General features: G+C 43.6%; 1 protein-coding gene across 1 annotated transcript in view; it reads right to left on the bottom strand.

Annotated features, from left to right (window-relative positions):
- Positions 1–11,004, bottom strand: part of ACOT9 (acyl-CoA thioesterase 9) — a 33,635-nt gene extending 22,631 nt beyond the window's left edge. Inside the window, 4 exon segments of the mRNA XM_036305353.1 lie at positions 556–601; positions 1,207–1,233; positions 2,911–3,008; positions 10,845–11,004. Of these exon segments, the coding sequence (XP_036161246.1) occupies positions 556–601; positions 1,207–1,233; positions 2,911–3,008; positions 10,845–10,864 (191 nt within the window). The 5' untranslated portion in view covers positions 10,865–11,004.
- Positions 11,005–21,706: the final 10,702 nt, after the last annotated feature.

The following is a 21,706-nucleotide window of genomic DNA, read 5'->3' as shown; positions in this document are numbered from 1 at the left end:
TGAAGTTTCTGTTTCATCATCCATAAAAAGGGATAGGAACATATGCCATAAGCCTTTCACAACTCTTGTTGAGAACCAGTGAAGTAATATACCTGAATGCACTTTGAAAAATGTGGAGTACAGCCCTGACCGGTTTGGCTCAGTGGATAGAGCGTCGGCCTGCGGACTGAAGGGTTCCAGGTTCGATTCTGGTCAAGGGCATGTATCTTGGTTGCGGGCACATCCCCAGTAGGGGGCGTGCAGGAGGCAGCTGATTGATGTTTCTAACTCTCTATCCTTCTCCCTTCCACTCTGTAAAAAATCAGTAAGATATATTTTTTAAAAAAAGAAAAATGTGGAGTACATGTAAATCACATTATTTTATGGCAACAATGCATCAACTGATGAACATGTTGGAATGTTGATCTTCTCCCTCAAGTAAAAAAAGCACCTTTCAATCTATTTCCATACACAGCTCCTCCCTCCCCCACCCTACAATGAGACCATCAACTGAGCCTAATTACAGCCTCACATACAACTTCAGGGATGAAAGAATGAATATACAAGAGTGCGTACCTCCAGTTGGTAGATACTCCTACTATTTCCCGCAGCTTATCTCGAACTGAAACAAAAATAAAGAGGACATCCCTTGAAACAAAGAAATATAAGAATGATGGCAACAAGTGCAAGAACTAAGAAAAGCAATTCATGCACTCAAAAGCTTTAAAGATCCATGAATTTTCATTTAATGCCACAAAAATAGCTCAGAGAAGGGTTCAGGTCTCTGCTTCCTGAAAACGTGAAACTATTGTCTCCTTAGCACAGAAAAGAATACCCTTGTGCCAATCACTAGGGTTTACATAAGCAAACAAAAAAGGATAATTCCAATTATTCATTGATGGGGCTATATCAGTGTTAACAGGAGTCCCTTTTTGATGGAGATACTATGAACAAAATCCCCATCTATCTTATAGGCAGTAGATCAAATTAGTTCAGGAACTAACAATAATATCCAAATCTGAGTATCATTCTAATTGATTTCTCATATACTTATGTATACTATGCTAATTGTTAGAAAAGCTTAAGTCAGAAAAATGAAGCAAAAATGTAAATCAAGGGAAGGCAAAGAATGCAATTTAATTTTTGTTAATGCCCACTGCCCAAAAGTAGAAGAAAGAATTAGTATAAAAAAATAATCACTTGGTTGATACTAATTACCACACACACCATTATTCACGTGTAAAGGTGAAGATGCTATATGGATAAAGGGAAAATAAATTAGATAAGAAGTTGTGATTCAAAACTAAAAAATAAATCTTTAGGATTTCAAATAATGTGTTGAGTTCATGTTTTTTTTTTCTAGCATTTAACAATATATACTCAAGGTACAGGAAATTAATGGTCCTTGTCCTTCAATAACTAACTGAGCAAAACCAAATATGGTAAGATTAACATGGGAAAATGGTTGACTTTTATATATATATATATTTTTTTATTATTGATTTTCCACAGAGAGGAAGGGAGAGGGCCAGAGAGTTAGAAACATCGATGAGAGAGAAATACCAATCAGCTGCCTCCCGCACCCTCCGACTGGGGATGTGCCCGCAACCAAGGTACATGCCCTTGATTGGAATCAAACCTGGGACCCTTGAGTTCGCAGGCCGACGCTCTATCCACTGAGCCAAACCAGTTAGGGCATGGTTGACTTTTTTGTCAATTATATATATATCCCATAAATTTGGTGCAAACTCTATAAAATAAATCATAGAAAACTACAAAAATTAATTAGTAAATTAGTATTATTTCTGATTTTTTTTTCTCCTGAGTTCCTTAAATAAATGAACAGAAACTACCTGGAACAGCATACAGACTACTGATGCTCGCTAACATAAAACGATTACTACTAGTTTAGTCAGTGTAAGAAGAAAGGCCAGTGCTGAGGGCCAAAAAGGAAAGTAGAATTTTAAATTATATTTATACATATATGTTTATGTAGACCTTTTAAAGAACCCACAATTTTTCCCTAGCCGGTTTGGCTCAGTGGATAGAGCATTGGCCTGCGGACTGAAGGGTTCCAGGTTCAATTCCGGTCAAGGGCACATGCCTGGGTTGCGGGCTTGATCCCCAGTAGGGGGTGTGCAGGAGACAGCTGATCAATGATTCTCTCTCATCATTGATGTTTCTATCTCTCTCTCCCTCTCCTTTCCTCTCTGAAATCAATAAAAATATATTTTTAAAAAAACTTTAAAAAATCCACAATTTTTGCCGAAACCGGTTTGGCTCAGTGGACAGAGCGTCGGCCTGCGGACTGAAAGGTCCCAGGTTCGATTCCGGTCAAGGGCATGTACCTGGGTTGCGGGCATATCCCCAGTAGGAGATGTGCAGGAGGCAGCTGATCGATGTTTCTCTCTCATCGATGTTTCTAACTCTCTATCTCTCTCCCTTCCTCTCTGTAAAAAATCAATAAAATATATTTAAAAAAAAAAAAAAAAAATCCACAATTTTAATTATAATGAGTACTATTAAATTGATAAAGACATCCATAACTTGCATATCAGATTAATAATTGAAATTAATTTCAATTAAATATGGATTAAACAGGGTCCCTCTAACAAAATGGTGTACTAAGAGCATTTAGTTGGTACAACTAAAGTACCCATCTCTTATTTATGCATTAGATTTCTTTTTTCTGTGTCTTCCTCTTCAGTACCTACACATGGGAAGTGGAAATCACTTAACTACTAAAAGCACTCAGTCCCCAAGGTTCTGAATGTGATTTCTACCCACAGCTATCCTGGTCATTTTATAAATAAGAAGTTTATGAAAGATCTACCTGTAGTATGCCTCATCTGCCCTGAATTATCTATCTACATGCTTCCCAAATAAAACAGGGTTTTTAACCACTTGAGTCTAAAAAGTAAACACCCTTGCCTTCATGAATGTGCAAGACTCTCTGTTTTTCAGGATTCTGGAACCCTTGAGTTAGTCTTCTGCCAGGAGTAAGCAGCCCCCTGCTCAAGGTACAAAGCCTGCAAAACAAGAATAAACACACTTATTTGTTTGTGGGTAGTTTTTATTGCGCGCTAACAGGTGGCGCGGGCCACTTTTGCTAATTTTTTGCGCAAATGGCAACGTTCAGTAAAAATATGGTAACTTTAGTTTACGTATTTATACGTTACCCACATTCTACCGCTAGTCTATAAAAAACGTATTAATATGTGTCCCGCGCTCTACTACCAGTCAACGCTACCAGTCAACGTAAAACGTATAAATACGTTTCCTGCATACAATGTGTTAAAGTAGGTTCCATGGCTTCTCCCCTGGCAACCCCAAAGACCTGCGCCTCCTCCCAGAGCACTTGACTGTCCCACATCCTTAGCCTAATCATGCACCAAATAACAACATTTTGATAACAACAGACCGCATATGTGACATGATATACCATATAGCCTAAGAGTGTAGTAAGCTGTACCATCTAGGTTTGTGTTGTGTAAGTTCATTCTATCTATAATGTTCACACAACGACGTAATCACCTAACAAAGCATTTCTCAGAACTATCCCTGTCATTAAGCAATGCATGACTGTACTGTATATTGTCTTCTAGGGGGCTATACTTATTTCTCCAGTGTATGCACATTTGCATATAAGGCTACTCTATAAATCATCTCTCCAACCAGAGTAAACATTTCTTTTTTTTATTTTTCAATTACAGCTTACATTCAATATTATTTTGTATTCGTTTCAGGTGTACAGCATAGTGGTTAGACAATCATATATTTTACAAAGTATTCCCCCGGTATTTTCAGTACCCACCATACATAGTTATTACAATAATATTGACTATATTTGCTTTGCTATACTTTACATCCTGTGACTATTTTGTAACTACAAATTTGTACTTCTCAGTCCCTTCACGCTCACCACCCAGTCCCCCAAACCCCTTCTCCTCTGGCACCCATCAATCTCAGAGTAAATATTTTTTCTTTGTTTCTTTTTTTAAAATATTTTTATTGGCCCTAGCCGGTTTGGCTCAGTGGATAGAGCATCGGCCTGCAGACCAAAGGGTCCTGGGTTCAATTCTGGTCAAGGGCACATACATTGGTTGCAGGCTCCTCCCCACCATCAACCAACCGATGTATTTCTCTCACATCGATGTTTCTCTCTCTGTCTTTCCCTCTCTCTTCCACTCTCCCTAAAAACTCAATGGAAAAATATCCTTGGGTGAGGATTTAAAAAACATATTTTTATTGATTTTTACAGAGAGAGGAAGGGAGAGGGAGAGAGAGCAAAACATGGATCAGCTGCCTCTTCCACATCCCCTACTAGGGATCGAGCCCACAACCCAGGCATGTGCCCTAACCAGGAATTGAACTGGCAATCTTTCTGTGCACAGGACGACACTCAACCAACTGAGCCACACTGGCCAGGGCTCAGAGTAAATATTTTTTGAGCACAGAGACCAATTAGGTATCTAGCTACAAAACACATAAAAGATATCAACCAGGTTTAATGGATTTATTCTTGCTCTTTCTATTTTATTAGCTTCAGAAGCCCAGAATTGATTTGGTAAATGAATAAATTATGAACATATGTTTTTTCATTATCACACCATATTTTCTCAACAGATAAGCTAAACCCAATTATAAGTTTATCAACTTTGAAAACAGAATTAACCCTTTCCAGATTCAAAGACAGTATTTCACTTAGGCAGAAATTTTCTAATCCCCAATGAAATAAAATAAAAGCTAATTATCCAAATGTGCCTACCCTATTCTCCCAAAATAAGTTATTTAAGTTGATTTTTATTATTCACTATTGCTTTAAGTGTTGACTCCTAGCCATACACTGTCATATCACGAATAACACATATATAGTATCAGGGATTGACAAACTGATCTGTTGAGAGCACAGGTAAAGAAGACAAGGTATTAAAGAGGTCATGATCCCTAAATACTGTTACTCACTCTAGCTCAAGTTACTAGTAAATTCTTACTACCTAGTACCAGAACAAGTGATGACACCCCCCGCCCCAACATAAAGTATATTTTTCATTTTCTTTAGTGCCCAACTTCACTATAGATTTCTCTCTAGAATTATATACAGCATTCAGGAAATTTCTCTCAGTAAAAATATTTGGTAAGACCTACATGTAACTCCTTAGCCATCCAGTCATCACACTAGCTGTGATACAACCCCTGCAGGCCCACTAAGATCAGAACACTTGTTGGAGTATTTGGGGTTTGGGTTTTGTGTTTATTCTTTTTTAAAAACATATTTTTATTGATTTCAGAGAGGAAGGGAGAGTTAGGAGAGATAGAAACATCAATGATGAGAGAGAATCATTGATCGGCTGCCCCACAGTGGGTATTGAGCCAGAAACCTGGGCATGTACCCTGATCAGTAATCAAACCCGTAACCTCCTGGTTCATAGGCTGACACAACCACTGAGCTATGGCAGCCAGGACTTGTGTTTATTCTTTAATCAAGTAAGTAATAAGTCTCTCTACCTTATATATTTTGGCTTTATTTTTTTTCACAATAAACCTTCCACTTCTGTACTTTTATATGTATATTAATATTTCAGTCTTCTAAGTCTTGACCTTCTAGTTTGCATTTTCTCAGAACATGAGCTGCATTTTCTTTTGTTCTCACAGTTTCACTTTACGTATTTTCTGTAGGTTCAAATCCCTTATTGAAGGAAACAGTCCTTCATACTGCCTTCTCAGACACTAGCATTCTGCAACTGAATGTATTGGATTTTAAAAAGCTCACTGGAGCTGAAACCGGTTTGGCTCAGTGGATAGAGCGTCGGCCTGTGGACTGAAAGGTCCCAGGTTCGATTCCGGTCAGGGGCATGTACCTGGGTTGCGGGCACATCCCCAGTAGGAGATGTGCAGGAGGCGGCTGATCGATGTTTCTCTCTCATCGATGTTTCTAACTCTCTATCTCTCTCCCTTCCTCTCTGTAAAAAATCAATAAAATATATATTTAAAATAAAAAAATAAAAAATAAAAAAATAAAAAGCTCACTGGAGAAAGCTAATATTGTAACAGTGGGCAACTGTAACTCACCCTACCATTGTTCTGACATTGTTTCTGTAAATGCTGACTCAGACTAATATGTAGCTTATAGGTAAACATCGTCCTATACAATAAAGAGGTAATATGCAAATTAACCATCACGCCCTCACAAGATGGCTGCCTAAGACCAGGCCGGCAGGGGGGCCGTGAGGGGTGACTAGGCCAGCAGAGGGGGGGCATTAAAAGGCAACCAGACTGGCGAGGGGGGGGGAGTTAGGGGCGACCAGGCAGGCGGGCAGGTGAGCAATTAGGAGCCAGCAGTCCAGGATTGTGAGGGGGATGTCCGACTGCCGGTTTAGGCCCAATCCCTGGGATCGGGCCTAAACTGGCTGTCAGACATCCCCCAAGGGGTCCCAGATTGGAGAGGGTGTAGGCTGGGCTGAGGGGACCCCCCCCCCGCACGAATTTCGTGCACCAGGCCTCTAGTGTTTGTACAAGAATCCTAGGAACTAACTTCAGAAGATAGAGACTCTGACATTCAGTCATCACGGCTCTAGAATTGCTGACCTTCAACAGTAAAACCAGGATGATATAAGACCAAGATGAATACTTTAAGCAATAAAAAAAAAAGACCAAGATGATGTAAAACCAAGATGATATAAGACCAGGATGATGAAAACCGGGATGACACACACCAAACCATCACCTGAACAGAATGAACTGTATTGGCCTGCATGTAGAGAACTTTTCAACCTCCTCCCCTTGATCTCTGTTCTGCTTTCCCTCTCCCTCCTTATAAAAACCTCTTCCTGCACTGAGGTGTGAAGATGGGCTTTGGACAAAAGTGGCCAACACCTGAATAAACCTCTTTCTTTTTTCACCAGCATCTGTCTCATGAGTATGGCTTTCGTGGCGATATGCAGCCGAACCCTGATTTCAGTTACAATATTTCTCATTGCTACTATTAGCTGAAAGAGCAAAATATCATGCCCTCAAAATCTTAACTAGCAGTTATAATAGATGCAGTAGATGCTCCCAATATAAGAAATAAGACCTGACTCTGAGTAGCTAAATATATTGAATATGTATGCATCACAAAGTAATGGGAGGTATATAACCATCTCATAAACTGGGTAAATATACATATACATAAGCATTTTTGTTTTGTTACAATAAGAGACAGCATTTTCTGAAGAGTGATGAAAGCCATCCATCACTGAGTGATAGGCAGTACAGTACAGAGGTTAAGAGCCTGAACATGCTGTTTATTAGAAGAGTGACCTTGGGCAAGTTATCTGACCTCTCTGAGCTTCAGTTTCCTCATCTGTAAAATTGGGAAACTAATAGCACTTATCCCATAGGATTGTCATAAGGATAAAGAAGTTATCATGTTGCCCTAGCTGGTTTGGCTCAATGGATAGACTGTTAGCCTGTGGACTGAAGGGTCCCAGGTTCGATACCGGTCAAGGCACATGCCCGGGTTGCGGGCTTGATCCCATTGTGGGGCATGCAGGAGGCAGCCAATCAATGATTCTCTCTCATCATTGATGTTTCTATCTCTCTCTCCCTCTCCTTTCCTCTCTGAAATCAATAAAAATATATATTAAAAAAAGAAGTTATCATGTTAAACCCTTAGAAGCGTGCCTGATACACTAGCAAAGTCCTCAAAAACAAAACAACAATAAAAACACCCACATCAGCTATTACTATTGCATAAAGTCATGCTTCTCCAAAGTCTCCCCCAAAAGTAAAAAAGGACCAGAAATTTAGAAAGCATAAGCTAGGCACTATGATGGGCAATGTCTGAATTGTGAACCAAATGGAGTTGATGGATGTAGAGAAACACTTGAGACAAATTATTTGGAAAACTGCGGTCCTGCAACCATGTTCTTTGTATATTGCCTTAAAAATTTTGGAGATATACCCCTGTAACAGAACAAAGGCATAACTTGAATACTTTAAAAAATTGTTGACTAATCAAAAAATAGTATAAAAAATTTCTATTGCTCTTGAACATTCAGCTTATGATAACTTCCAATTTAGTATTCTATCTACTGATAATCTGATGAAAATGGATACATAAAAATGGTATATACTATTTCAGAAGGTTCACAGACACCCCCTTTTGACACCCCCATAAGGCTCTTATATTTAAAAATTCTGCCAAAACCGGTTTGCTCAGTGGATAGAGCGTCGGCCTGCGGACTGAAGGGTCCCAGGTTCGATTCCGGTCAAGGGCATGTACCTGGGTTGCGGGCACATCCCCAGTGGGAGATGTGCAGGAGGCAGCCAATCGATGTTTCTCTCTCATCGATGTTTCTGACTCTCTATCTCTCTTCCTTTCTCTCTGTAAAAAATCAATAAAATATATTAAAAAATAAAATAAAATAAAAATTCTGATTCAGATAAACCTCCTGAAAACCATGAGGTTCAAAGAATTAGATGATTTTTCCCAGTGCCAGTCAACTAGAGAGAGAGTTCTTCTGATCCCTCTTCCATACGTACATATGCAGTTTCTCTTGTCACAATCTCCGCTACTTCCCTTTATATATGCAGCAGTGAGGAAAAGGGAGGGAGAATGATTTCATCATTACCCAACACCCAGGCACCCCAGGGTAACTGGCTTATTCCCTGAGAAGACTTCAGACGTTTTAGAGCAAAACCCCTAGGCCAGTGGTTCTCAACCTTCCTAATGCCGCGACCCTTTAATACAGTTCCTCATGTTGTGGTGACCCCCAACCATAAAATTATTTTCGTTGCTACTTCATAACTGTAATTTTGCTTCTGTTATGAATCGTAATGTGAATATCTGATATGCAGGATGTATTTTCATTGTTACAAATTGAACATAATTAAAGCATAGTGATTAATCACAAAAACAATATGTAATTATATATGTGTTTTCCGATGGTCTTAGGCGACCCCTGTGAAAAGGTCGTTCGACCCCCAAAGGGGTCATGACCCACAGGTTGAGAACCGCTGCCCTAGGCCTTTAAAAGAAACTGTCAAAAGGCTTTTGGGGCCGAAACCGGTTTGGCTCAGTGGGTAGAGCGTTGGCCTGCGGACTGAAGGGTCCCGGGTTCAATCCCGGTCAGGGACATGTACCTTGGTTGCGGGCATATCCCCAGTGGGAGATGTGCAGGAGGCAGCTGATCAATGTTTCTCTCTCATCGATGTTTCTAACTCTCTATCTCTCTCCCTTCCTCTCTGCAAAAAATCAATAAAATATATTTTTTTAAAAAAAGGCTTTTGGGGAAACTCAGGCCCTAGCGCTCCCTGATTGAATCTTTCCAACGAAAGAAGACCAAGGAGCCCAAGCTCTCCACGGCTTGTTTAAGGAGTCACATAAGTGTCTTGGCTCTGTTCTGGATCCCAAGCTTAGGGTGGGTGTCTGGGAAGAATCTTTTCAGTACAGTAACAGGCAATGCCATTCTCACCCTCCACTCTGAAGGAATGCTTCAATTTAGAAGTAAACAAATTCGGGTGGCTCTTTTGTGAATGGGAGGAAAAGAAGCTACAAAGATCGCCCACCAGTCCAATAACCTAATCATCTTGGACAGTCCATATTCATTGATGAACTCTTTCTCTTAGGCACTAAGGAGTACCGTCTTAGGTTTCAATAGGACTCATGAGGAAGGAATGCAAATTTATGTGTATTCATTGCAAAGAAAGGGGACTTCCAAATTGGGGGAAGAGGAGATCAAGAAAGGTTTCCTGGAAGGCACATGGGCAAGGCTGTGGAGTTTGTAGAGGGCCTTTCACATGATGTCCAACTGTGGTCCTTCCTTTTTTTTTTTAAATCTTTATTGTTGAAAGTATTACATATGTTCCCCTTTCCCCCCCCTGTGGTCCTTCTTTTAACCTGACTTTAAACCTGACTTCAAATAGTATAAAAAAGGGTGCTTTTTAAATGCTATAAACAAGAGACACACACACAGAGAACTTTTCTCAAGTGATAGCAAGGTCCACAGAGACCCCCTAAGAGAGAACCAGGACCCCCCCCAAGATAATTGAGGGGGATCACTGTCAGAAGTACTGTGGGCCACACCAGAGGGGCCGGGCGGGGCACCTGTAGCTGGATGATTCCAGAAGGTAGAACAGTGAAGGGCCCCCTGGGGCCCAGACAGGCAGAAAGAACTTGAACAGCTGGAGTGCTCCAGTGAAGGGGTTTGGGCGAGAGCCAGCCACCCTGAAATCTAAAGCCTTAGGCTTCATCTGGGTAAGCTGGGATGATGACATTTACAAAACAGCATCCTCTCTTCGTCCAAGTGACCCAATCAAAGCCCCCCGCCCGCTTGACTTGCTGCTCATTAAAGGTAAAGTCGCAGTCAGCACCAGGGGTCCTCGTCATACAGTCCTGAGAGCCCAGTAAGTACCCTACATTACAACACACTTAAGTCTGAGTCCAAGTAGGCCAAGCACTTAACCCTAAAAATGTTCTCCAAAGGAGGGCAAAGGGCTGAAAAGGTAATAAGGGATTCCAGATACCAGCTTTCTGATAACGGGCTACCCCCAAACCACACCCAGGATGAGCAAACATAAAGGAATTTCAGGGAACACCCAACTTCCTCCCGTGAAGTGCCGCTTCGCTATTAATATCACACTCAAAGCCACAAGACGCTAAGGTGGGGAGCGCCGTGCCCCACCCCAGGCCGGCGCACCCGCTCCCGGCGTGGTCCCGGCAGGCGGGCGCCCTTCTCCTTCCAGCCTCACGTTCTGCCCAAATGCCCACGCATTCGTGCCGCCCGACGCCAACCCCGCCCTTCCGCCCGGGCCCGCTAGCAGCGCCGCGGGCAGGCGTGGGCGCCCCCCAACAAGCCACGTCAGCCCCCCCGGCCACCTACCGCAGCGCCACAGGCCTCATCGCGCTCCGCCGCTGTGCACGTGACCAGAGACCCGGGCCCGCGGAGGGAAGCAGAAGCGAGGAAAAGGGCGAGAGCAAGTGCGACAGCGAGCGCCACGGCGACCAGAACTCGCCGCCCAGGCCGACCGCACCCCGGCCGCCCGGCCCTCCGGGGGCGGACCCCTCCACCCACGCGGCCTGGGGGCGGGGCCTCGCTGCCAAGGGGCGGGGCCACGCTGGGCCTGCAGCTCAGTTCATTGGCGGGAAACTGGAGTCCGTCTCCGTGGAGCTGCCCACTCTAGCAGCCTCGGGCCGGCCATGGTGGATTAAATGCACCGCGGAGCGTGGTCAGGGGTGTGAGGTGGCGGCGAAGTGCTGCCGGGTCCTTAGAGCTTGTCCCCATTATCCCTCTTTGCTGAAAGCCGCGCGACTTTGACGGCCACGCCTCGCCTCCCCGTCCATCTTGTTCTTAGCTGTACGTTGTCATCTTCTAGGCATTTTTCCAAACTACTGATGCCTGGGCCCCACCCTGTGGAGACTTGATTTAGTTAAGTCAGGGGTGTGGCCTAGTCTTAAGGATGTGTCTGAAGGAGCCCCAGGTGATTCTAAAGTAAGCGAAGGTTGAGAACCACTGCCCTGAAGGGGAAAAAATTCGTTCCTCTTCTAATCTCGGCCTGCCCCCTAGTGTTGACAAGGTAGAGATCTAGGCGGGGCCAGAGAAATTCAAGGTCACGCCCTTATGATTTTACCCTAGGACCTTATTCTGCATTTCATTCAACAAATTCTTTTTGTTTTTAATTTATTGATCTTTTACAGAGCGGAAGAGAGAGGAATAGAGAGTTAGAAACATCAATGAGAGAGAAACATCGATCAGCTGCCTCCTGCACATTCCCCACCGGGGATGTGCCCACAACCCAGGTACATGCCCTTGACTGGAATCGAACCTGGGACCCTTCAGTCCGCAGGCCGACACTCTATCTGAGCCAAACCAGTCAGGGCTCATTCAACGACTTCTTACTGGGCTATATGCAATGCGCCAGAACGTCGTTGCAGATGCTGGGGATGCAAAAAAACTGATAAAAAAAAATTCCTGCTTTTTGGGGGCTTACCTAGCAGGAAAGGAAAACAAGTCAGCAAGCAAGTTAGCAAATAACATTTCAAACGTAGGAAAGTGGTCTAAAGAGGAAATAAAATAAGGTAATGAGAGGGTGTCTTTTGAAAAGATGGTAATTTCCTGGAAGGGAGGGTCCGTGTTGTGTTTCTTCTGAAACCCCATGCTTACCAAAAATGTTCCAATTTTAATTAAACTGGCTTTTTATTCTCTTAATATGTCTTTATTTATTTCAGAGAGAAGAAGGAAGAGAGAGATAGAAACATCAATCAGGTGGATCCCCAGTAGGCAGTGGCTGAGGGTGCAGTTGTCATTTTCGATCGGGAGGGAGTCTCAGGCTCTGGGCTCCAGTTCTGGGCGAGTCTCTGGGGACCCAGCCTCATACAGGAGAAACGGGACTGTCTGGCAGCGGTCGGAACTCGAGGGCAGCTTTCTCTCTGAGGTTTGCAGCGCTCACTGGGACTCTGTGAGGCAGAGCCTCTGGGGACGGGACTGAGAGCAGCCATAACTGCTTGCTCCGCCCGCCCTGTTAATCCCCTGGGACCCGCCCTGCCCAAGCCCTGCGCAGAGCCATTTGCCAGATAGCCTCAGGCAAAGGCTAGATTAGCACCTCCCTAGAGGACAGAAGTTCTCCCACTGCAGACACAGCTGATTCTCACAGCCAGTTGGCCTGGAGGTCAAATCCCCCTCAGTGTTACCTACAACAATCAAGGCTTAACTACCACAAGACAGCGCACAAAGACCAGTAGGGGGTGCACCAAGAAAGCATAAAAAATGAGGAGACAAAGAAACAGGACAGAAATGGAGGAAGGCAAAATGCTGGATATAGAGCTCAAAACCACACTTTTAAGGTCTCTCAAGAACTGTCTAGAAGCCGCCGATAAATTTAGTAAGGCCCTCGAAAAGACTGGTGAGACCGCCGATAAATATAATGAGATCCTCAAGAAATCTAATGGGACTCTCAATGTTGTGATAAAGGACCAACTAGAGATTAAGCATACACTGACTGAAATAAAGAATATTATACAGACTCCCAACAGCAGACCAGAGGAGTGCAAGAATCAAGTTAAAGATTTGAAATGTGAAGAAGCAAAAAACACCCAACCGGAAAAGCAAAATGAAAAAAGAATCGAAAATACGAAGATAGTGTAAGGAGCCTCTGGGACAGCTTCAAGCGTACCAACATCCGAATTATAAGGGTGCCAGAAGATGAGAGAGAGCAAGATATTGAAAACCTATTTGAAGAAATAATGACAGAACACTTCCCCTACCTGGTGAAAGAAATAGACTTACAAGTCCAGGAAGCGCAGAGAACCCCAAACAAAAGGAATCCAAAGAGGACCACACCAAGACACATCATAATTAAAATGCCAAGGGAAAAAGACAAAGAGAGAATCTTAAAAGCAGCAAGAGAAAGAAACTCAGTTACCTACAAGGGAATACCCATACGACTGTCAGCTGATTTCTCAACAGAAACTTTGCAGGCCAGAAGGGAGTGGCAAGAAATATTCAAAGTGATGAATACCAAGAACGTACAACCAAGATTACTTTATCCAGCAAAGCTATCATTCAGAATTGAAGGTCAGATAAAGAGCTTCACTGATAAGGAAAAGCTAAAGGAGTTCATCACCACCAACCAGTATTATATGAAATGCTGAAAGGTATCCTTTAAGAAGAGGAAGAAGAAGAAAAAGGTAAAGATACAAATTATGAACAACAAATACGCATCTATCAACAAGTGAATCTAAGAATCAAGTGAATAAATAATCTGATGAACAGAATGAACTGGTGATTATAATAGAATCAGGGACATAGAAAAGGAATGGACTGACTATTCTTGGGGGGGGGGAAAGGGATGTGGGGGATGCGGGAAGAGACTGGACAAAAATCGTACACCTATGGATGGGGACAGTGGGTGGGGAGTGAGGGTGGAGGGTGGGGTGGGAACTGGGAGGAGGGGAGTTATGGGGGGAAAAAGAGGAACAAATGTAATAATCTGAACAATAAAGATTTAATAAAAAATAAATAAATAAAATAAATTAAAAAATCATTTTAGCCTTTGCTGGTTGCTCAGTGGTTAGTGTAGGCTTATGGACTGAATGGTTGTGGGTTCAATTCTGGCCAAGGACACATACCTTGGCTGCTAAAAAATAAATGGAAAAAGATATTCTCGGGTGTGAATTAACAAAAAATAATCTATACTAATAAAAGAGTAATATGCTAATTAGACCAGGTCAACCGGCCATCTTCTGGACGTCTGACTTCTTTCCAGTGGTGGGGGCCAAGGCAGAAGCAGTTATGGGTGACCAGGCCAGCAGGGGAGAGCAGTTAGAGGCAACCAGGCCAGCAGGAGAGGGCAGTTGGGGGCATTAAGCAGGCAGGCAAGTGAGTGGTTAGGAGCCAGTGGTCCTGGATTGCGAGAGGGATGCCCACAGGGATCGGGCCTAAACTCGCAGTCAGACATCCCCCGAGGGGTCCCAGATTGGAGAGGGTGCAGGCCAAGCTGAGGAACAGACCAGGCCTCTAGTAATTTCATAATTACAAATGGAACATGGTTTTTGGCTTTCTCTTTCCTCGCCACCCATTTTTCCCTTTGATCAGTCTGGCATCCAGAACATTCTCCTTTTGGCCTGCAGGGATGTCTCCTTTATTTTGGTTCAGAATGTCTGCACCTGTTCAGTGATGGTTTTGTTTTGCTTTGTGTTAGCTATACTTCTTTATACTCCGCCACACCTAACACAGTGCAATAAATATTTTATTGAATTATACTCTTCGGGTTTTTTGTTTTTATTTGAACTTTTCAGTTGAGGTGACGGGAAGTTCAGGGAGAAAAATTAAATTCAAGAGAGTTTTCCAGGTTACATACATGGTATAACAATGGGTACAGAAAGCTTATAATTTGTGTGCAATCAAGTCACCATCCAGGCAGACATATTCTCGTTGGTGTGTAAACAGTATCAATTTGGACTGGAATCGCTGTGCACTGGCTTCAGTCTCTTTTCTTCTGTATAATGCAGTGATGGCGAACCTTTTGAGCTGGGCGTGTCAGCATTTTGAAAAACCCTAACTTAACTCTGGTGCCGTGTCACATACAGAAATTTTTTTATATTTGCAACCATAGTAAAACAAAGACTTATATTTTTGATATTTATTTTATATATTTAAATGCCATTTAACAAAGAAAAATCAACCAAAAAAATGAGTTCGTGTGTCACCTCTGACACGCGTGTCATAGGTTCACCATCACTGGTATAATGGCTTTCCCCGTGTGACAAAAGAAGCTCCATCTTACAACCACAGTCATGTGCATAGACATTGACCCCAAAATCTGCATCCCAAGAACAAAAAGTCTTGAGAAGAGATTCATTGGCCCCAGAGGTCTACATTTGAAATGTTACTTGCTAACTTGCTTGCTGACTTGTTTTCCTTTCCTGCAAGGTAAGCCCCAAAAGGCAGGAATTTTTTTTTATCAGTTTTGTTGCATCCCTAGCATCTGCAACGACACTCTGGCACATTGCAACCCCCCTGGACTGGTTAACTATGGCAGCAGGGAAAGGTCTTATGATTGGCCCATTTGACTTCTCAGAAACCCCCTCAACCCAGACCCATTGCCAGGTCAGAATCTACTAACATGGCTATTTCCATAAGTAGCCACTGTGATGGGGATATTAAGCATTTTTAGGAAAAAGAGTACTAAGTGCCCAGCTGTCATGACTCAGTGGTTGAGCGTCCACCTATGAATCAGGAGGTCGCAGTTTGATTCCTGGTCAGGGCACATGCCCGGGTTGTGGGCTTGATCCTCAGTGTGGGGCATGCAGGAGGCAGCTGATCAATGATTCTCTCTCATCATTGATGTTTCTATCTTTCTCTTCCTCTCCCTTCCTCTCTGAAATCAATAAAATATATATTTTTTTAAGAGTACCAAGCAGCCAATCTTACAGGTGTCCACTGCAGGAGTTATTTAAAGAGGAAAAATGATCTTATCACTTAGCTCACATATCTCAGTCCTAAGCTCGGAGGACCCCAGCTAAAACCTAGCTGCCCAGAATTCATCCATGTGTCTACGGTTATTTTAACTGGCAGCATGCATAAATTATTAAAACAGCTTAGCAACCCTGATTTCTGTGTGTGTGTGTGTGTGTGTGTGTGTGTGTGTGTGTAAAGTACATATGCTATACCAAATTTTAGATAGCAGGGATTAGAAGACAAAGTGGTCACAAAATCAGACCAGGAAACATGCAACAGTTGTCTAGTGGTGAGAATCACTATAATAGATTCTCCCCCCCCCCACCTTTATTGTTTCTTCTTATGTTCCAACTAGAGGCCCGGTGCACGGATTCGCACACTGGTAGGGTCCCTCGGCGTGGCCTGTGGGGATCAGGCCAAAACCGGCAGTCCAACGCTGCCTGCCACTCCTGCTTGCTGCTCCTGCTCATCCCAGCCCTGCTGCACCTGCTACCACAGTTCCACTGGTCAGTACAGCTCCTCTGGCGCCTGTTGGTCAGCTTAGTGGCGCTCCTGCTGTAGTAATGTAGTGACCACCAGGGGGCAGCTCCTGCATTGAGCATCTGTCCCTGGTGTTCAGTGCACATCATAGTGACCGGTCGAACAGTTGCTTAGGCTTTTATACAGATAGATAGTTCTATTATGATATGGTGCCGGGAAAACAGAACTGACATCAAATGTATCATTAAAACAAAATAAAAGGCACCTAACCATACTTGGACAGATAGATATTATCAATGTCATTTTTACAAGTAGAAAAATCAAATCAAGTAAAGCCTACCAATATGTGTTGTCAATTATTTAGATTTATGAAAAGTATCTAGTAACCATCTTACCTTGGGCTGCTGAATCATATATACTTTTGGATATCTAATGCAGGTAGGAAATGTTCTTGGAAATGTCATTAACTTTCAAACAAATTTATTTATGCTATAATTACATACGAATGAGAAACCACTGTTAAAACATTAGCTTGCCCTGGTCAGTGTGGCTCAGTTGGCTGAGTGTCATTCCATGCACCGAGTTGTCACCAGTTCTATTCTGGGTCAGGGCACATGCCCTGGTTGCAGGTTGATCCCCAGTAGGGCGAGTGCAGGAGGCAGCCAATTAATGCTTCTCTCTCACACATCAATGTTTCTCTCTCTCTCCCTCTTCCTCTCCCTCTCACTTCCTCTCTCTCTCTCAAATCAATAAAAATATATTTTTTAAATTATCTTATTTCCCAGAGTATAGAGATTATACAAAAGGATACAGAATAAAGTTGGGAGAAGGGAGGAGGAAACAATGGAAAGGTATTTTCCCTATTAGTGTTAAAAAAAACTGGAAAGACCAGTGAACTATTACATGAATCCTTAGTATTTTACCCACTTGCTCCAACAGAAGTGAAACCCAAGCTAGGTGATTTGGAAATGGCAGTGATTTTTATCACTTTCCCTGCCTTTCCTAAGCTCCACTTTTATGGCAGCTCCTAGAACCCAAGTACTGAAAGGTTTGTGTCTTTAGCAACGCTCTTTTCCCTCTAACAATTTCTTCTTGCTTAAAAATGGCAAGTATTCACAACATGTCATGCTATTAGTGACAGGGGATCAGAGGCCTCTTCAGGATAGGACATCTTCACTTCAGGGTGTCATCTTCAATAAAGATGTCTCTTTCAATAAAATAGGCCTTAAATGGTAAAACTTCAATGTCTGTTTCCCCTACCCATGCCTAACTGTAGGGAATACCTGGGAAGGCACATGGGTATTTCTTTAATTATTGTCAGCTGAATCCAGCGGCATTGGCAAAGCCACGTCCTGGAAACACGCTTTGCCAAAAGGCAGGAGTGTTGTCAGCTTGACCTTCAGCCCAGGTGCCAGGGGGTGGGTTTTGTTATTTAAATCCAGCCAAGCACCAAGAATGAATACTTCCTGGTTTTTTGCTGTATAAAATAAACACGCTGCCCTGACCAGTTTGGCTCGGTGGATAGAGCGTCGGCCTACGGACTGGAGGGTCCCAGGTTCGATTCCGGTCAAGGGCATGTACCTTGGTTGCGGGCACATCCCCAGTAGGGGGTGTGCAGGAGGCAGCTCATTGATGTTTCTCTCTCATCGATGTTTCCAACTCTCTATCCCTCTCCCTTCCTCTCTGTAAAAAATCAATAAAATATATTAAAAACATAATAATAATAAAAAAATAAACACACTGTATTGGCACGGGGTCTCTGTCTCTGTCACATCATCAGAGAGGACAGTGGTCCCACCCGGCCCCAGCTTTTTTCTTCCATCTCTGTGTCTGTCTCTTTCTTTCATTTTCAATCCCCAGCTGCCCCTATTCAGGAACAGGACCGTTCTCTAGCCACGCTGGACGCAGAGAAAAGAGACATATTTACACCTAACCTTACAGTCTTCACCCTGTCATGCCCACCCTGCCTCTCACTTAAGCCACTTTCTCCAACAAATTCAGTTCTCTTCCATTCATTCCTCACTCTGCATCCTATGTCTCCCCCCTCTCTTGCCCACCCACTGTTCATCATTTTTTTTTTTCACACCACCCCAACTGCTACCATCCTGGCTGGGAAAAAGAGCCTCCCTTCAGACTCCAGGGCAGCCCGTTGAGCTGGGCCAGTGTACGAACCCTGCTGTTTCTCAGCCCAAGGAAAACCAAAAAGTACCTCCAATACAATGACAGCTGCACCAGCATGCAGGGAACAGAGTGTAAACATGCTTCACCATCTCTGCAAAATATCATGGTTCAGAGTGCACACAAGCTTTTGAAACTTACTTTATAGTGAAGATTTGTATATTTTATAGATGCTAAAATCATGGTAGTTTTTAAATTTACATAACATGCTTTCAGGTGTAAATTTGTATTTTGTGCCCTGGCCGGTTTGGCTCAGTTAGTTGGAGCATCGTCCCATGCACCAAAAGGGCACTGGTTCGATTCCCAGTTGCAGGCTTTGTTCCCATTGGGGGCCTGCAGAAGCAGCTGATTAATGTTTCTCTCTCTCTCTCCCTCTCCCTCTCCCTCCCTCTCTCTCTCTCTCTCTTCTCTTTTCTAAAATCAATAAAACATATATTTTTTAAAAATGTGTATTTTGTGCTATCTGGAGATGGGGCCACACAAAAACAGGGTGATAGTATTGGTTTGTTTTCAGAAGTACTGGCGTTATTCTAGCTGGTTTATCTTTATGCATATTTATGGGACTGTTAGGCTGCCTTGTTGGTTTTTACAGGTAACTCATTAGCACATTGCTCAGGATACCACATATGGTTTCTATTTGACTTCATCTATGGAGATGCAGAAGTCAAGCCCGGAGGGAAAAAAGGTCTTTATTTTACACCTACAAAGATGCTTCAAAATGGCCATTCCTTCCTTGACTTCAGTTCCTACTATTACCCACAATTTCTCACTCCCCATGCATTGCTCAGCTCCTCCATCTCCCTCACTATGGCCCTGGCAACTCATGTAAAACTTCCCTGAGGAGATAGATATAGATATAGAGATATATAGTCACACACACACACACACACACACACACACACACACACACACACACTGAGAGCAATCTGCTCTAATGGACTGGAATACATGTCTCAAGCCAAGCCTGCCAGAGTCTGGGTTTGCTAGTAAACTGTACATTCAGAGTCCTTCAAGGTAGAAAGGTCTAGGGTTGAAAAACTAGAGAAAGTGTCACTCCCAGGAAACCCAATTGAATACTTTGGTGATTGGAGCTACTCCATATCTAAGTGAAGTCTGTGGCTTCCAGTCTGGAACAACAAGTTGAGAAACACTGGGTGGCAGGAGGTGGGGTGGGTGGCAGGGAATTAGAGAGGGCTTCACTGTTGATGGGGCATATCCAGGAGGCTTGGAATTCTGTTGAATCAGTCCTGGTCCAAGAGCCCTGCCAAGGCCAAGTTGCTTGTGACACTACCTCTCCATGCCTGCAGCCTACCAAACTCTGCCAGCCCACACCACAGAGAGCTAATGTCAACGGGATTCAGTCCCCACCAGTTCTTGTGCTTCCCCTCTCTAATGTCGACGCCACCACATTGAGTCTCCTCCCCATGTGCCTCCCATTTCCTCTGCCACCACTACGGACTCAGAGATTCAGTGACATTTGAGATACTCAGAATACAGAGATGAATAAGGCACAGTCCTGGACCAGGAGAAGCAAACAGCCTGAGAAAGAGAGAGAGGGGAACATGGAAACAAATCAGTATAATTTAATGACATCTATACTAATAAAAAGGTAATATGCTAATTAGACTGGGTCAACTGGCCATCTTCCGGACGTCCGACTTCCTTCTGGGCAAAGCCATGGTGATGGGGGCTGAGGCAGAGGCAGTTAGGGGCAATCAGGCAGGCAGGCAGAGGGATTAGGGGCAATCAGGCAGGCAGGCAGGTGAGCGGTTAGGAGCCAGTGGTCCCAGATTGCGAGAGGGATGTCTGATTGGAGAGGGTGCAGGCTGGGCTGAGGGACACCACCCCCCCATGCACAAATTTTGTGCACCAGGCCACTAGTATATTCTAATAAAGGAATAGGCAAAGTACCCCAATACAGCAAGAGTGAATTGGTGCTGGACAATGTGATTTGGATACCTTTTAGTCTCACCCACTATATTAGTTTCCTACTGCTGCTGTAACAAATTACCAGAAACTTAGTGGCATAAAGCAACACAGATTTATATCTTACAGTTATGAAGGTCAAAAGCCTGACATGGGTCTCCTGGGGCTAAAATCAAAGTGTCACCAAGGCTCTGTTCTTTCCTGAAGCTCTAGGGAAGAATCCATTTCCTTGCTCTTTCCAGCTTCTAGGGGCCACCTGCACCCCTTGGTTCATGGCCCCCTTCCACCCTCTTCAAAGCCAGCAACATTGCATCTCTCTGTGCCTTTCTTCGCATATCCCTCTGACTCTCTGACCTTCTCTCTTCCACTTCTTTATATATATATTTCAGAGAGAAAGGGAGAAGGAGAGATAGAAACATGAATGATGAAAGAGAATCATTGACTGGCTGTCTCCTGCATGACCCCCACTGGGGAACTAGCCCGCAACCCAGGCATGTGCCCTGACCAGGAATTGAATCATGACCTCCTGGTTCATAGGTCACTGCTCAACCACTGAGCTACCTCAGCTGAGCATCTCTCTCTTCCACTTTTAATGACTCATGGCTCACCAGGATAATCTCCCTACTTTAAATTCATCTGATTAGCAACCTTAATTCCATCTACAACTTTAATACCTCTTTGCTATGTAACCTAAGATATTGACAGATTCCTGCAATTTGGATGGGGACATCTTTGAGAGGCCTTTATTTTGCCTATCACACCCACCAAAAATGTATATAAATATAATAAACTAGAGGCCTGGTGCACGGATTTTTGTACCGGTTGGATCCCTCGGCCTGGTCTGCAGGGATTGGGCTGAAACCAGCTCTTCGACATCCCCCGAGGGGTCCCAAATTGTGAGAGGGCACAGGCCAGGCTGAGGGACCCCACAGGTGCACTATCAGGGCCAGGGAGGGACCGCAGGAGGGCTCCAGGGTGTGTCCGGCCCATCTTGCCCAGTCTCAATAGGCCAGACCCCAGCAGCAAGCTAACCTACCGGTTGGAGCATCTGCCCCCTGGTGGTCAGTGCCCCTCATATCGACTGATTAAAAAGTCGAATGGTCGGACACTTAGCATATTAGGCTTTTATTATATAGGATATATAAATGTATACAAACACACACACACACACACACACACACACCAACCTGAGTTCTACACAC

The sequence above is a fragment of the Myotis myotis genome, unplaced genomic scaffold (genome assembly GCF_014108235.1).
Source record: "Myotis myotis isolate mMyoMyo1 unplaced genomic scaffold, mMyoMyo1.p scaffold_m19_p_4, whole genome shotgun sequence".
NCBI classification, from domain to species: Eukaryota; Metazoa; Chordata; class Mammalia; order Chiroptera; family Vespertilionidae; genus Myotis; species Myotis myotis.
This window is presented reverse-complemented; position numbering and strand designations above follow the sequence as displayed.